This window comes from Suillus clintonianus (genome assembly GCF_016758775.1).
Source record: "Suillus clintonianus strain FC179 chromosome Unknown DEU56scaffold_40, whole genome shotgun sequence".
Lineage (NCBI taxonomy): Eukaryota > Fungi > Basidiomycota > Agaricomycetes > Boletales > Suillaceae > Suillus > Suillus clintonianus.
In genome coordinates this window covers 146484-161532 of record NW_024539264.1, presented here as the reverse complement: position 1 = coordinate 161532, position 15049 = coordinate 146484, and the positions used below count along the sequence as shown (strand labels likewise).

General features: G+C 48.5%; 8 protein-coding genes across 8 annotated transcripts; 5 read left to right on the top strand and 3 right to left on the bottom strand.

The window, feature by feature from the left end:
* Positions 1 to 603: 603 nt before the first annotated feature.
* Positions 604 to 2565, top strand: DEU56DRAFT_901715 (glycoside hydrolase family 18 protein). Its single transcript, XM_041356562.1, has 5 exons — positions 604 to 1063; positions 1134 to 1221; positions 1275 to 1420; positions 1487 to 2132; positions 2187 to 2565. The coding sequence occupies exons 1-5, from the start codon at positions 882 to 884 to the stop codon at positions 2364 to 2366; spliced, it is 1242 nt and encodes a 413-aa protein (XP_041207977.1). The 5' UTR covers positions 604 to 881; the 3' UTR covers positions 2367 to 2565.
* A 5-nt stretch (positions 2566 to 2570) lies between these two features.
* Positions 2571 to 4486, bottom strand: DEU56DRAFT_389713 (NUDIX hydrolase domain-like protein). Its single transcript, XM_041345974.1, has 7 exons — positions 4317 to 4486; positions 3668 to 4262; positions 3501 to 3613; positions 3357 to 3453; positions 3157 to 3300; positions 3017 to 3104; positions 2571 to 2954 (listed from the first exon to the last, which is right to left on the bottom strand). The coding sequence occupies exons 1-7, from the start codon at positions 4325 to 4327 to the stop codon at positions 2752 to 2754; spliced, it is 1251 nt and encodes a 416-aa protein (XP_041207976.1). The 5' UTR covers positions 4328 to 4486; the 3' UTR covers positions 2571 to 2751.
* Positions 4487 to 5585: 1099 nt separating this feature from the next.
* On the top strand, positions 5586 to 6100 carry DEU56DRAFT_389703 (uncharacterized protein). The gene is made up of 3 exons (XM_041345973.1): positions 5586 to 5662; positions 5735 to 5963; positions 6022 to 6100. The coding sequence occupies exon 2, from the start codon at positions 5741 to 5743 to the stop codon at positions 5936 to 5938; it is 198 nt and encodes a 65-aa protein (XP_041207975.1). The 5' UTR covers positions 5586 to 5662; positions 5735 to 5740; the 3' UTR covers positions 5939 to 5963; positions 6022 to 6100.
* Positions 6101 to 6204: 104 nt separating this feature from the next.
* Positions 6205 to 8238, bottom strand: DEU56DRAFT_913198 (uncharacterized protein; the record flags this gene model as incomplete). The annotated part of the gene is made up of 1 exon (XM_041357494.1): positions 6205 to 8238. The coding sequence occupies one exon, from the start codon at positions 8236 to 8238 to the stop codon at positions 6205 to 6207; it is 2034 nt and encodes a 677-aa protein (XP_041207974.1).
* Positions 8239 to 8493: 255 nt separating this feature from the next.
* Positions 8494 to 10009, top strand: DEU56DRAFT_806667 (mitochondrial carrier domain-containing protein). The gene is made up of 7 exons (XM_041353355.1): positions 8494 to 8637; positions 8691 to 8726; positions 8788 to 8880; positions 8929 to 9145; positions 9197 to 9453; positions 9517 to 9686; positions 9736 to 10009. The coding sequence occupies exons 1-7, from the start codon at positions 8584 to 8586 to the stop codon at positions 9800 to 9802; spliced, it is 894 nt and encodes a 297-aa protein (XP_041207973.1). The 5' UTR covers positions 8494 to 8583; the 3' UTR covers positions 9803 to 10009.
* A 769-nt stretch (positions 10010 to 10778) lies between these two features.
* Positions 10779 to 12297, bottom strand: DEU56DRAFT_389641 (uncharacterized protein). The gene is made up of 6 exons (XM_041345972.1): positions 11921 to 12297; positions 11743 to 11869; positions 11615 to 11681; positions 11397 to 11561; positions 11113 to 11346; positions 10779 to 11056 (listed from the first exon to the last, which is right to left on the bottom strand). The coding sequence occupies exons 1-6, from the start codon at positions 12067 to 12069 to the stop codon at positions 11031 to 11033; spliced, it is 768 nt and encodes a 255-aa protein (XP_041207972.1). The 5' UTR covers positions 12070 to 12297; the 3' UTR covers positions 10779 to 11030.
* An 88-nt stretch (positions 12298 to 12385) lies between these two features.
* Positions 12386 to 12809, top strand: DEU56DRAFT_389608 (uncharacterized protein). The gene has a single exon (XM_041345971.1). It carries the CDS (start codon positions 12453 to 12455, stop codon positions 12726 to 12728), a length of 276 nt encoding a protein of 91 aa, XP_041207971.1. The 5' UTR covers positions 12386 to 12452; the 3' UTR covers positions 12729 to 12809.
* Positions 12810 to 13356: 547 nt separating this feature from the next.
* On the top strand, positions 13357 to 14688 carry DEU56DRAFT_737574 (uncharacterized protein; the record flags this gene model as incomplete). The annotated part of the gene is made up of 5 exons (XM_041348593.1): positions 13357 to 13566; positions 13624 to 13908; positions 13958 to 13995; positions 14050 to 14368; positions 14422 to 14688. The coding sequence occupies 5 exons, from the start codon at positions 13357 to 13359 to the stop codon at positions 14686 to 14688; spliced, it is 1119 nt and encodes a 372-aa protein (XP_041207970.1).
* Positions 14689 to 15049: the final 361 nt, after the last annotated feature.

Sequence of the window (15049 nt, the reverse complement as noted above, 5' to 3'; positions counted from 1 at the left end):
TCTCGTTCATAGTTGCAACCACCTTACAGTTTGAGTATATAGTCGTGTAACTCATAGCGTCGTTCTCGGGCTATAGTATTAGATTAATAGCATCTTAAATGGATGATTAGCCATAAACCCTCGTACAGTCCTCGTGTTAGTTTATGAATCAATGATATCGATGTGCAGTGCCAGTACGGCAACAGACCTTTTTCTTTTTTTTGGTGGAACGATATTATCAACTAGCAACTGACAAGGTCAATCCTAGGAGATACGTTTGGGAGACGGGGGTTTCACCCATGTAGATAATAGAGATAGTCACCCAGAGAAAATACTTTAAGTACGCAAATAGATTACTTATAGCGGTGTGACACGGTCTCTACTTTGAGAGCTTTCTTCCTGTATCTCATGGAGTCGGTGAGCAGCCGGTCGAATTTCAACCTCGTATTGATGAATGGATCCATTTGTTTAGGATTTCTGTTTCGGAGTGGTACTTTTCCTTGTCTCCGCCGGGGGTTGGTGGTTTCGCAGCGGAGCTTCCGTATGGGGGCGGTAGCGGAATTTGCCGGCCCGGCAAAGTGAGGAAGTAAAGCACGTGACAAATTGACAGGCTCGCAGGTCCCTGCAGATTCTCGCATGCTGCACCATACTGTCGTTTTCTCTCTCCAACACCGGGAAACTAAAACGCGATGTTCGGGAAGTATGAGCAACCGCTCCCTTGGTACTGGAGGAGTCCCTCATACCGCAAGATCATTGATGCCAGACTTCTTCAAATTTGCACCCGGATGGACGTGACGGCCTAGTAGAAATGAGGAAAACGAAAAGCTATAAGAAATTGTTGCCACGGTTAAACCACGATCACAATTTCCCTTAGCCCCCTTCAGCCGTCGAGTTCCCTCGACATGCTATCCACCATCATTTTACCTCTTCTTTCCCTGTCCGCTGCAGTAAGCGCGAACCCGCTCGCCGCCCGTTCCACCACACCTGTCGTAGCAACGTGGTACGCCGGATGGCACGCTACTGAAGGATTCCCGCTCTCTTCAGTTAGCTGGGACAAGTACAACACGCTATATTATTCATTTGCGTATGTTGCATGTATTATTAGCATCAACTTAGATAGCTTCGATTAACGTGGTCACATTTGTTTTTCTTAGAGAGACCACCCAGAACGTCACCAGTCTGAGCCTGGCAGACTCTGATGGTGAAATGCTCCCTCAGTTCGTCTCCGAGGCCCATGCACATGTGAGCAAATAAGAGTTTACCGCTTCTACAATTGATGTCTAACGCACACGCAGGGTGTTGAGGCCCACATTGCTGTTGGAGGCTGGACTGGGAGTGTTTGGTTCTCTTCCAACCTTGCCACTGCCGAAAACCGGACGGCATTTGTCCAGACTGTGGCAGATTTTGTATTACAATACAACCTTGATGGCATCCAATTCGAGTAGGTTGATTCTTGGGACTGTGACATCACGCGCTAACCTCAGATTTTCTTTTTTTTTTCCAACAGCTGGGAGTCTCCGAATAATCAGGGAATCGGCTGTAATACCATTAGCGTGAACGATACGGCAAATTTCCTCGCATTCCTCCAGGAACTTCGCCAAAACCCAGTAGCAGCAAAGCTCACCCTCTCAGCCGCCGTAGGACTGTCACCCTTCTTTGACGCTACCGGAAGTCCTTCTACTGACGCCACTGGATTCGCGAAGGTCCTCGATTACGTCGCCGTGATGAATTATGACGTTTGGGGTCCTTGGTTCTCGACTGTGGGACCCAACGCACCGTTGAACGACACCTGCGCCGCATCTGCGAATCAACAGGGCTCTGCTGTTTCTGCAGTCAAGTCTTGGACGGACGCAGGGATGCCGGTCAACCAGATCGTGCTCGGCGTTGCTTCCTACGGCCACTCGTTTAACGTCTCTCCCTCTAACACCTTCACATCCGACGCAAAGAACCTGGCTGCATACCCCGCCTACAATGCTTCGAACCAGCCCTTGGGTGATGCATGGGACAACACTGGTTATGTTGATGTCTGTGGCGTTTACGAGGGCTCAGGTGGTACCTTCAACTTCTGGGGCCTCATTGACAACGGTTTCCTCACAGAGGATGGCACGCCTGCTGATGGCATTTACTATAGATATGACAACTGCAGTCAGACGGTAATATAATTTCCCCGCTCTGAAGGAGGAGTGCTTATGTCGCTGCTTTTACAGCCGTATGTGTACAACGAGACCTCCCAAGTTATGATCTCCTTCGACAACGTCAAATCGTTTGCTGCCAAGGGCGAGTATATCAAGAACACCGGGCTACGCGGTTTCTCGATGTGGGAGGCGGGTGGTGATTACAAGGATATGCTCCTTAACTCTATCATCGATGCTTTTGAGTACCGTTAAAAACGACTCCACTAGGCTTAGAACGACCGTGCCGAATCGCACTCGTTTACATAGATCACGTACTTCATCGCAATCACTCTCGTTTCCAGTGTATTGGTACTTATTAGCTGTCTCAGGGCCTTCCCTATGTACATTATGCCGCTGCCGTGCATTCTTGTCCGTGACGTCTTTATCTTCTCATTTCATAGTTGCAACCACCACAGTGTAAGTCGAATCGCTATCTATTCCTATATTCGAAACTCGTATTATACTGTGGATCCACTAAGCACTTTGGTACAAAAACATTTGTATCGCGGAGTCTCACACTGATATACTCCTGCACGAGCTCTTGCAGCCGCTACTGAGACGGACTGTACGTCGTGCTTCTGCAGAATTTACTTATTCACTATTCGAATGCCTTTGCTGTAGTCGCGCTCGCACCCGCATCTAATTGTATCTTTCCCTTTCCTTCTGCCCAGTGCTGAATGAGGACGCCCGCGATTGCGGTTGGCGAGGGAATCTTGAAGGGCGGCTCGCTGTCGTTATTGATAGTTCCCCTAGCATGTCTCAAGACAGCAAGCACTTCTTCTCTGGTGTACCACCGAGCATCTATGTGTGACACATCCCTGAGTCAAACTGCAACATTAACATTTCAGCAGAAGACGACTGACCTTCGAGTTCGTTATCCAGATCAGTACGGATTGGCGCAGAAGAATCAGCGGTCGCGTAATAGCCGATCATCAAGTTGGCTGGATATGGCTAACATGTCGGGGTTGATAGGTTGGAGTTCTGTCACGCAGAAACAACGTACCCAAGGTTGTCCAGAGTGATATCGGATGTCCCAGACCTTCACTCCAGCTTCCTCCCACATCTCCCGCTTGACGGCATCCTCGAAGGACTCGCCTGGCTCGACGAAGCCAGCAAGCGCGGAGTAGAACCGGCCGGGGAATTTTTTCTGTTGCAGGCCACATCAGAAAAGATAACTCGTATATATTGAAGGTGTGTGCGAACATTTCTCCCGAGAAGGATTTTCTCTCCTGATTCATCAATGGCGAGCATGATTACAACGGGATCCGTTCGAGGATGAGAAAAATTGTTTAGCCCTCGCCTTCATATCATATCAGTGGTTGTTTCCAACACAATGTTTGAACGAACCCAGAGGGACAAGGTTTCCTGTCCGTGTTATCAGCCCAGGGAAGTAGAGATGTGCAGCCCAACTTCCATCCAGCCCACAAAGAATATACGGGCGAACCGCAAGCGGGACAGAACTGGAACATCACATTTCAGCAGAAGCCTTCCATTCTGCATATACTAGCGCATGCCTTGTTCCTTTGATTCCAATCCACCATGCTCCGAGCCTCCGCAAAGATCGCTGCGAAACGAACATCAAGGCTTGACATCGCCGCACGTGGCTCCAGAAAAGTCAGTGTCGAGCCATCCTTTGCAAGCCCAGTGTTCTCTACAGCTGCATTAACCTTATTCTCGTCAAGGTCCGCGACATCCACGGAAAAGTAAGAGGATCCATCGAGTTTTTCGACAGCAGAATGGGGATCTTTGAAGTCGGAAGATGGGAGAGCACTTTCTGACGTTTCAGCCTCTTGTAAACCCAGGAAGACTATCGTTGGACCACGGACTCGGGCAGCCTCAAGAGCAGGTACATCGGGTGTGGAGTTTTCTCCTTCCTGCTCGCATTGCCCAAAGAATGGTCCTGCGCCGACCAAAGGCATAACGTCCTCAGTAGTCAACAGCGCCAGACTTCGCTTCTGTGTACCCGGATGAGAAGCGACAAGTGGCTGTCCTCCATTGAATAAGATCCACCTCGTCGCTGGTGAAACAATGACAGCATTGAGGAATGAATGAGATGGCCTCAGCCATGATAGACGATTGAGGGGCGATCCCGCCATAAAATTAGTGAATCTGGGAGTCAAAGACGATCAGAGATGTGTCACGTATGTAAATCATTGCACTGACGCTTCGCTCATCTTGATGGCGCGTGTTGCTCGGAAGGCTATGATTGCGGCAGACAAAAGAAAGGGATCTCCTCTGTCTCTAGAGTATATAAGTACGTGGGTTCTGCTTGCTCACACCGATTAGCTTTAGATTAGCTTACTTAGTAGTGAGGTGACCCACGAGAACTCACGAGGCCGCACCAGGTGCCAGCTAGCCGGTCATGCGTAATTTCATGATTGGTTGACACTACCGGTGTCTATTTCTGACAGTCTACTTCCGGCGTGCTCTCAAGGACACACCAGGGGCACACATCAAAGACCCACAGGCAGCGACTCAGACCGAAAATCTCGACAGACCATAAAGTTGTCATACCTTGTTGTCGTTGCGGCTCTAGGGTCGATTTACCCCACATCCCATGATTCCCACCACCTCCATTCCCCGGATCTAAGGCTAGTGACCGCCCATCATGATGGCAGTCATATCGAACCTTACCAGTAGGTTCTATTCGGGCTTCCGCAACTGCGAGCGCGTGAATAAGTTCTTTGTGTCTACTGGAACAGTTGAAGGTACTCGTTAATCTTATTCATCTTTCTTCACAGCTCACGCATATGTTCCGCCGAAGACGACTCGGTCGTACAATGTACATTGATCTTCCCATTCTTGGGTTACAATGCATGTGAGTCACTTCTTACCACCAGATTTGAGGTGATTTCGAAGGGCTTCTTCTCCGTGCTTCCCGTGCCTATAATACGGTCAAAGCTTCGTGGCTGGCACTCCAATCAGAACGAAGAACAGTGCCTTGTTGGCTGAGCAATATGTCCCTGACACACCCAGGCTATTCATCACTATGCCGCGTTTGCCACACCCGTGGGTCTGGCTGATCCCCTGACTCACTCTCCTCCAATGTGATTTAAACTCACATTGAACATGAGGCGAGCCATTCTGTCACGGACATTTGTCCTGTGAACTTCAGACAATGGGACGCCATTTCAGCTATGACATGTCTTGATGCTATTTGCACGAGGCGTTCTAACACAGCGCTCGATCCATGAAAGTTACGTGCGCCGTCCGCCTTGAAACTGCCTTATACGGCAATTCGTTTGTTCACTGCCCATTTTCGGCTACTACGCGAAGTCCTGCGCTCATCGCAGAAGGCCTAGATATACCGTCCGGTGGTCTATCCGCCCGCTTTGATCCTTCCATTTAGGGCGAACAACAATGGAGAGCCTGTCCTGGTCTGTCTCGAGAATCGACGCGCTCCCGCAGACGGAAAGAATTAAGATTTGGTCCAGTAACCAAACCTTGTATAAAAGTCCAATCACCCGGTCCCTGTCCATGTCCCACCTGTGTTTGAACCTTGAGCTGCCGTACGCCAATTTTGCTACATCGGTTTCTCTGGTATTTCGGAATCCTGAATTCGTATGTTTTCTGAACTCTAGAATGCGATGACGTCCGACCCCCGCCCAAAACAAGATGGGAAGAAAGGGTCAATATATCGCGCAAACTTATCGCCCGCTCAAGTCATTGCGGAGGCGTGGCGACGCGAATCTCCAGAAAGCCAAGATTTTTGGCGGCAAGCAGAGGCAAAACGCAAAGAACTCTACGCAGTACCCATATCACCTAAACCACGGGGGAAAATGTAGGGTCCGTATCTTGATGACATGACCAGTAAGCGATGATCTCCACAAATCCAGTTCATTACTCAAGTTGTGCCATCGCTATTCAGGTTATTCGCATTCCATGTACATACTTATATTCATTATTTTGGACGATATCAACAATTGTACGATTAGTTGCATTACAGATGGGCTGAAGGGCTGCTGGACATGCCTAGGAGGCGGCAGAAAGCTATTGTACTAATTGTCAGAGATTGATACGTACTTGGCACACTCGCAATACATAGACAAGATTATGGTCCTAACGTTGAAGGGACTTCGGTCCCCACAGTCGACCCTATCCCCACGCCATTGTCACCATCGTCCGGTTCGTCGTAATCCTCTTCATAGTCCTCATCCTGTTCTTCCAACGCTGCCTCTGCCTCTGCCTGTGCTTGAGCTGCAGACGCAGCATTAGCAATTGCTTGCTCCAAAAGTCGCGCTTGTTCTTCTGAAAGACCATATAGAGAGAACGGCGGTGCAGAAACCGTTGCACTTTCCGCAGTTGGAACAGCGTAATCGTTTGTCGGAGGGTAACTTCCATCGTCCAATGGGAACAATGGCGATTCGGTCATGCTCGGATTGGCAGCGCTCACCGCTGGATTATCTTGTTCAGTTTGCGAAGAAGGCCTATTTTGCAACTGCGCCCTAGCGATGACGCTAGCCAAGGTCGCTTGGCCTCCAGCCGGATCAACATGCAATGGAGGAACATTATGATCCGCGGCTGTTCCTAGCGCGCTGGACACATGTGCTTGTAACGTCTTGTGGAGACTAAGCACAGCCTCTTGTGCATGGCCGATGACGCTACCATCCATTTCCCCTTCCTCCGGACCCCAATCATCACCAAACGTTCCGTAACTTGCTGTAGACGCTACGGAATTCGTCACGATATCAGCCCACATCCGTGTTCGTCGACCTTCCCGCTGAGCGTCTTCCCCATCCTCCTTGTCCAGTTCAACTTCTTTGATTGCCGCGTTGACACATGCCTCCGCTTTGCCGCCACGAGTTGCGCTACTGTTTTTGTGCCTTTTTATTGCATCACGCCGCGAGAACAACTTGTAGCAGCCAGCGCACTGGAACCCCGTCTTGTCGTGTAGTTTGGCATGACGTTTCAGGTCATGATTTCGGGCAAACGAGGCAGGACACGCGGCGCAACGATACGGCCTGTGCACTGCGTGCACTTGTTGGTGCGCTCGTAGGTTAAACAACCGCGCGAAAATCTTGCGGCAGCTTGGTACTAGGCAGGGATATACTGCGGTACCAATGTCGCTAAAAGGGACGGGCTGAGGGCCCGTTCCTGGCGGTATCCATGGGCGGGGAGGATACATCGATACGTCAGGGGGTTGGATATTTGGCATCGGGGCATTCGGTGGGACAGCAGTGGGGCCAATGGGACTACCACTCAGGACTCCAACCACCTGAATGAGCCCACTGATCTCCTGTAAGGCGTTTGTCTCTGGTCCTCCTCTTGCAGAAGAAGTGACCGCAAAAAGAAATATTTGATGTAACTGTAACTGAATTGAGGATATGATCGACGGATCTGGCGGGCCGTTGGAAGGTGGATGGGAAGCTAGAGTTTCTGAAACGACGCGAACTGCGTCTGTTATCTGGCTCTGTAGATGACCATATGCAAAAGCTGGCCGTTTGAAGGCTCGTGGCTCATTCCTCTGCCGTTCTTCTTCGGTCTCGTCGCGTTTCCTCTTGCCTTTGTCCAGCTGCAGCGAAGGCGCATTAGAGTGACGCATTGCGGCAAAGAGTGCGTCGGAGCGAGCCAAAGTTACAAGTGTCAGACTGAGTGATTTTGCAAGGTCTTTGGAAATTGTCCCAGCGGCAACTGTGCGATTGAGGATTTCCAAAACGCTATTGCCTGCACCAGGAACGAATGCAGAGGCCAGAGTTGAGTGAACCAGAGGATCCTTTCCTGCAATGTTGAGCACGTTCCCCATTGTCTTCAAGGCGGCCTCTTCCTTCTTGGATGACGGTTGTAGAGGTGGGTGGGTGATCGGAACTGGAGAAGCAACCGCAGACACACCATCATGTAGGGGTACACCAGGAGTTGATGTCGTTGCAGTGACGTTTACGCGGTCTGCCTGCGCTTTGCTAATGTCCGCCCATAGCTGTTCCTTCAACCGACGGGCAATTTCCTCTGCTTCTTCCTCTCCGTCATCATAGTCATCGTCATCATAATTTTCATCCTCTTCAACCCATTCATCTGCTTCCTCATCTCCGACATGCTCAGTGGTCGAATTCGTTGTCGCGTCGATTTCGTTGGATCCAGGCTCAGTCATGATGCATGAGTGCTGAGATGAGATGCTTATGTAGTGGAAGCTGTGGTTACAGTTACAAGTATAGTCTTGGTCAGGTACAGACCGGTACTTCGATTCATCTTCAATGTACCCAACCGTCCTTGAATCTTATTGACTTGGTGGGACTAAGTATCACAGTTGGTACTCTTTCTACGTATTGGCATGTTCGCGGCAATGAGCTGGCTGTAGGTTCGAGTTACATCCGTAAGTAGTCAGCAAATGCTCTTTTTTGTGAAACTCCGCGATTTGTATAACTGCCAGCAGCTTGGTTATCTCAAGTTTCAACTTTTCAAAGGTTAAATTTCTCTCAGGAATAGCCAGTCGCAAATGTCGAACGCGATAAAGGACCTGGTGGCTGGAACGGCTGGAGGAATAGCTCAGGTGTGTATGAAATTGGCTCAGTGCTACGTGTCGACTCAGTTCGCGTGTTTTAGGTCCTTGTCGGACAACCCTTCGACATCGTGAAAGTGGTGAGAGTGGCTATAAAATCTGTGCAAGGATACTTGCGTACCCATTATGACTCTCCCTCAGCGCATGCAAACCTCGGCAAAGGGCACTTACACCGGCATGCTGCATTGCGCTGGCGGTATCTTGAAAAACGAAGGGCCTCTGGCATTCTATAAGGTGATGCTCTTGTCACTCTACGCTATGTTCTATCTCATTTTATGTCAGGGCACGTTGACACCTTTGCTGGGAATTGGTGTCTGCGTATCAATACAATTTGGAGTACTCGAGTATGCAAAACGGATATTCACGGCTCAGAATCTAGCTAGAGGTGAAGGCGGAGTAGAAGGAAAGATGCTTGGTGGAGGCCAGCTCGTTATCGCTGGAGTAGCGGCAGGGCTTGCTAACGGCATAGTATCTGGTCCAGTGGAACACATTCGCATTCGTGAGCCCTCCCTCTGTACGACTAGTCTCTGACGTTCAACCTTTTCTTTAGGTCTGCAGACGCAATCAAATACGAACCCAATATATAAAGGTCCATTTAACGCAATGAAGAAAATTGCCTCACAACACGGCATCGCCGGAATATTTAAAGGACAAGGTGTCACATTCCTACGTGAAGCCACAGGCTACGGCGTCTACTTTTTGGCGTACGAAAAGCTTGTACAACGTGAAATGACCCAGAAGGGCATACGACGGGACCAGATTAACCCTATGAACTCCGTTCTGTACGGTGCGACAGCTGGATACGCCGTAAGTCCCCATCCCTCTGCCCAGTCGCATTTCCATGTACACGTTGAGCTAATTCCGCGACAGCTTTGGGCAGTGATATACCCTATAGACATGATCAAATCTAGAATGCAAACTGACGGATTTAGTCCTTCTACTGGACAAAAATACACTTCAGCACGGGATTGCGTGAGGAAGGTTTGGAGGACCGAGGGAATCGGTGCATTTACACGTGGTCTGGGGCCCACTTTAATTCGGTACGTTTCTTATTCCTCAGGAATGTTTCATTAGCTCATTGCTCGCTAGTTCACCATTTGCAAATGGGGCAACATTCCTTGGATTTGAGATGGCTAGTAGACTGCTGTATTCATAATTCTCAAGGATACTTGCCCTTCCCTTAAAATGACGGAATGTCAATACGAAACACTCCGCTCAACGCCGGCAGTGGACCGATCCACTTATATCCTCGCTGTTGGGTCACACTAGATCAGTAATGTGTGCAAGGACGAGTTTCCCTGTGTCCATATCTGCTATGATGTAGCACACGGATAAAAATTAATTCATGATCACTCCGGCCGATGCTCAGGTTAATGCAACGAAACATAGTGCACGTAGTGCACGCGAATATCGTGAGTAAAGGTGCAATGGAGGCACCCGTTCGCAGCTCGGGGAGCTCAGTCTAAAGTTTAAACTTCCCGATAACTCCAAAATTGATCGAATATGGTGTTCAGCCTTGACATAGAAGGAACGACTATCTTCATTCTATCAAGGTCTGACGGGAGACTAGTGTTCAACAAGTGCGAACTCCTCGACAAGCTGTAAAAGTGTTCTTGTGATGCCTACGATACACGAGACAACACCGAAACTACTGGGTTGTTGAACCATCAAGTCAAGATCTAGGTCGGCCAACTACCTTGACCCATGTCCTCCATGGTATTACCGCACGTACGGGATCAGAGAGGGTATTGCAGTCCCGCGGCAAATTTTCAAGCCCTTCAACTGCGTACTAGAGGATTTAGTCTTCTGCATGATCCTCCGTTCATAAATCTCGCATAACAGCGTCAGATACTGCTCAGTGACTCCTGTATGACTCAACATCGATCTGCTCCAGATTGTGTTGCCACGTAGAAAAACCACTAACCCACGCGATCCCTTGGTCAATTTTGAAATAATTTGTTATAGTGAGTAAGATTTCAATAATTACCTCCACACTCTATCACTAGCACACTCAGAGGTCGAAATTAGATTCTTCATCTTCATGAGAACGGACAGATCTAGACGAGTGTGTGGAGAAATCACAAATTGGAATTGACTGTCACTGAGCACGAGCGTCTTACTTCTCGTGTCATTGTGCACACAGCCATTCGGAATATCTGAAAAACAAGACTCGCGTTCACTTTGATGTGTGGCCCGCCAAAACACTCCACTCATCAGGGAAATAAGCATGAGAAACTATCCACTGTCATTAAGCGTTGTTTATGTTCATCAATATCATTACGAACAGAATTCCGCGCGCGCCTCGCGTAAAATAGGCTTATTCCTCCGTTTTGAATCCAACGTAATAGTGCCATGTTACCATGCGATGATTGCCATTTTGGAAGTCAATGTCTCGTCAGCGGGCCAGCAACTAAAAATATATTATGAGTGGATTGCACGATACATGAAAATGTAGATCCTACGAACATGACCCTCGGTTATGCGACCCGCCACTGTTCAGAGTTGGTGTTTGTATTGCAGATCTCGAAGCAACACAGCTATTTTGAAAGATGAAATAGTTGTTGCTACCTGGCCTCGATGACGGAGAGCCAAGGGGCGATGCTTCAGAAAGACGAAAATCTGGACTGGTGGGTAATGTGACTCCATCATCGGCCGATGGGTTTGAAGCTGAACCGTCTTCTGGGACGGGAGCAGTTCCCACTGATCATATGAGTGTAGGACGGTTCTAGTGTGCGCGATGTTGTACTTACTGTCTTCCGCTTCATACTCGTCCGCGAAGGGATTTCCATCAGGTAGTAAATCCACGAAATTGGCTGCTTCGGTGAAAAATGAGGCGGTGGTATCATTCGGCTGTGTGGTTGCCTCTGTTGACAACACAATCGCGCTAATGCGAGCGTCGGGCGGCAGATCATTATCTGCATCAACTATGAGTTCCACAGCTGTAGACACGAGCAGGAATTGAACAAACAATCTACAGGCTGCACATCCTGTGCGTCAACAGAGAGTAATTGCCGTCTCATCCTCTCTGACGCGGACTGGGAGACAGCATCAGATATATAACAATAATCGAGGCCTCACTATACGGTTATAACTTACCCTGGTTTGGATCCACAAGGCTCTTCCTGCTTCCGCAAGCAAGCGGATCGAGCGATAGGTAGAGAATAACTTGACCGGATTTAAGGACTTCTTGCTTTGTTCCAATTTCATTTTTTCTGCGTTTAGGCTTAAGCGCTATTCAGTAAAATAGGGCATTTGAATGTACGGAGAGACGCACACATCATACTCGTCTTTGGCATGAAGAATAAGTTGTTGAAGCTCATCCTTATTCCCTGCCATAGAACGCATCCTGAAGATCTCGTCCAGTGTTGCCTCAAGGACGAAATCCACTTCCTGAAGAGAGTTGCTTTTGCTGTTGACTCTCATCAAAGGAAAGATAGATCGATCAAATCATTCGGGAGAGCCAAGGCCAACAGGTATAAGGAGTGTCTGACGTTCTTGCTGGGAAGACATGCTTTGCAGATTATCGAGCTAGGAGCCATTAGTATCGCAGTGTTGCCACACTATATATGTGCCACACGTGCAAAGATTTTGGAGATCCAAATATTCAGAATTAAGTGGGAGAGGTATTTGGCTGTGGCTGATTGATCATCGGGTGCATTTGACACGATGTCGGGGGGTCGATCATCGCATGAGAATAATAAGTGATTACTTAATCACCCAGTAAAAACGCTCTACTGACGTAGAACTTTGTCAGAAAGCTTTCGATATGTTTTTTTAATGTAGGTCCCGTCAATATACCACCCCGTATGATCAAGACTACGTTCAACTCACTGCGGAGCAAGACCAGGGCCGATACCAAGACTGAGGAAGCTGCGGAGCTTGAGAAACTTAAAGTTCTCAGAGCTCAAAAGGAGCTCGCAGCTTTCGGAACAGAGGCCAAACGCAGACCTGGAGCTTTGTCTACGCGGGGAACTTGGTGGTGCCAACAGTATCAATGTCTCAAAGGTCAAGGGTACTTACTTCGGCCGCGATATGCTCCGGATTGGATCCCATCTTGGGGGGTTCCAGACGTGATCCCTTAGATTGTGAAGATGGGTAGGTCATACGCGTGAGGCAACAACCCCAGCTGCACTTTTGACCAACTGATGGTTTCACAGTTCGGTCGAATAATGGATGGAACCCGTTTTTCTGACGGCTTGTATGTTTCTCTGAGCTCTCAAAGTGATCAAAAGGTCAGAACATCCTCATGAGGCAGAGATTGGGCGATATTTCATGGAGGACAAGCTTACTTCTGACTCGGATGTCCTCTCATCCGACTGAAGAACAGCGACTGCATGTGGATGAACGTTATGATGGATGCCAAAGACATCTACGTTGAACCATATCACCCTGTCAAGCTGCACATGAAGCGGGATTTCAGTGGTCGTGCCAGCCATTGCACACGCACTCAGCGGCCAAAGTATTACTTTATTGACTTCGGCTTATGCAACTGAACACCACGCTCCTGATTACCTGGTTTATCAATGGTATTCACGATGACTTGAGACAAGCGTAAATCCTAGGCTGCAAATCGGATTCGGATGGGTCGAAGTTGCAAGACGTAGGTCCGCCACCGGCGTCACGGTATTTGGCCTTATTTATGTGTATATTTGATACGCAAGGAAACTCCTTCAACACATGCCGACCATGGCGTCTCAGACACTGGAACTGATGCTTGATCCTGATGGATTTCTTCCAACAGACGGGGAAGGACCAGAGAAGTTTACTAAAACTGAACAACGATGGGCGAACAACTATGAATGGTTGAAAACACGTGGATATCTTTTGCGTCCCCGATACGCTCCCAACTGGGTGCCGTCGTGGAAGGGCGAGAAGAAACCAAAACCCTCTTTATTTTATGAAGATGGGCAGATGCCTTTCGTGAGTCTCTCTAATGCTCATTCCTACCACATAATCAAACAGCTTCATTACCAACAGCGAAGCAGCATAATGGACGCAACTCGTCTTAGCGACAATACATACGTCATTCTGAAACTGATTCAAAAATCTGTACACCCGTATGAGGTAGAGATAGGCCAACATCTGTGCTCAGAAGCCCTCGCCGCCGACCCAGCGAATCATTGCGTCCCGACGCTTGACGTTTTACAATTACCGGATGAAGAGGATCTCTTCATTCTGATCATTCCATTGCTGCGGTATTATATAAATCCACCGTTTAAAACGTTTGGGGAGGCTGTGGAGTGTTTTCGCCAGTTGTTTGAGGTATGTTGCTCATCTCTTGTCATTATAGCGACCTACTGACATCGTGCAGGGCTTACAATTCATGCATTCTCATCGAGTTGCTCATCGGTATGCTCGTCTTTCAAGAGAAAGGATTGATTCCTGAGACTGACACTTTATCAGCGACTGCATGAGTTTGAATATAATGATGGACGCAGATCTACTGTACAAGGGTCCATTTCATCCCATGCAACCTGTCATGAGGCGCGACTTTAAAGGCTACGCAAAGCATTACACTCGGACACAGCGTCCCGTAAAATACCTATATATCGACTTTGGCATATCTCGCCGATACGATCCTTCAGAGGCTAAACCCACGGAAATTCCCATCTTTGGAGGGGACAAACGTGTACCCGAATTTCAGAACTCGAATGAACCTCGAGACCCGTTTCCTACTGACGTATGGTACCTTGGGAGGGCCATTCAGCAAGACTTTTTACTAGTAAGTACTTCCTAGGCTTATTTCTGTCATCCGTTGATCAAGCATTGCACTAGCCTCGCAAAGGATTTGAGTTCATGAAGGAATTAATAGATGATATGGTACAAGATGATCCTGCCAAACGGCCCAGCATGGATGAGGTGGTTTCGCGGTATGAAGTCATCTCTAAGGGTCTCAGCACATGGAAGCTACGATCACGGGTGAAGTCTGTTAACGAGAATTCCTTAACAGCTATATTCCGAGGTGTTGTCCATTGGAGCCTTCATCTTCAGTATTTGTTACGGCGCCTGCCCGCAATACCTACATATCGTCCAGATGTGTAGGGGCCTGACAGGCTGCACCCACTCACTTTGTCTTTGCCTGTGTATGCCTTGTGCCGGCGCCGTACACAAGGTGGACGACTCTGACACCTCTGGAGGAGATTCAGGCTTCGATGCAAGCTGAAAACACGCGGAAGGGTTTGTTTGTATGGATTGTATATATTACTCGTACAACGCCCATGGTTGCAAAGAAGGAATACGCCTCATAGATGGGCCGTGTTTACTACAGCCGTTTTTGTAGTTTTTGTCGCTTCCACAGATTTATACACGATGCACAATACATGAATCGATATCGGTGACTGGCAGAACTTAATATTGTTTCTTTCGACCGCAGTTGGATGACCAAGCGAACCTGTTGATCCAA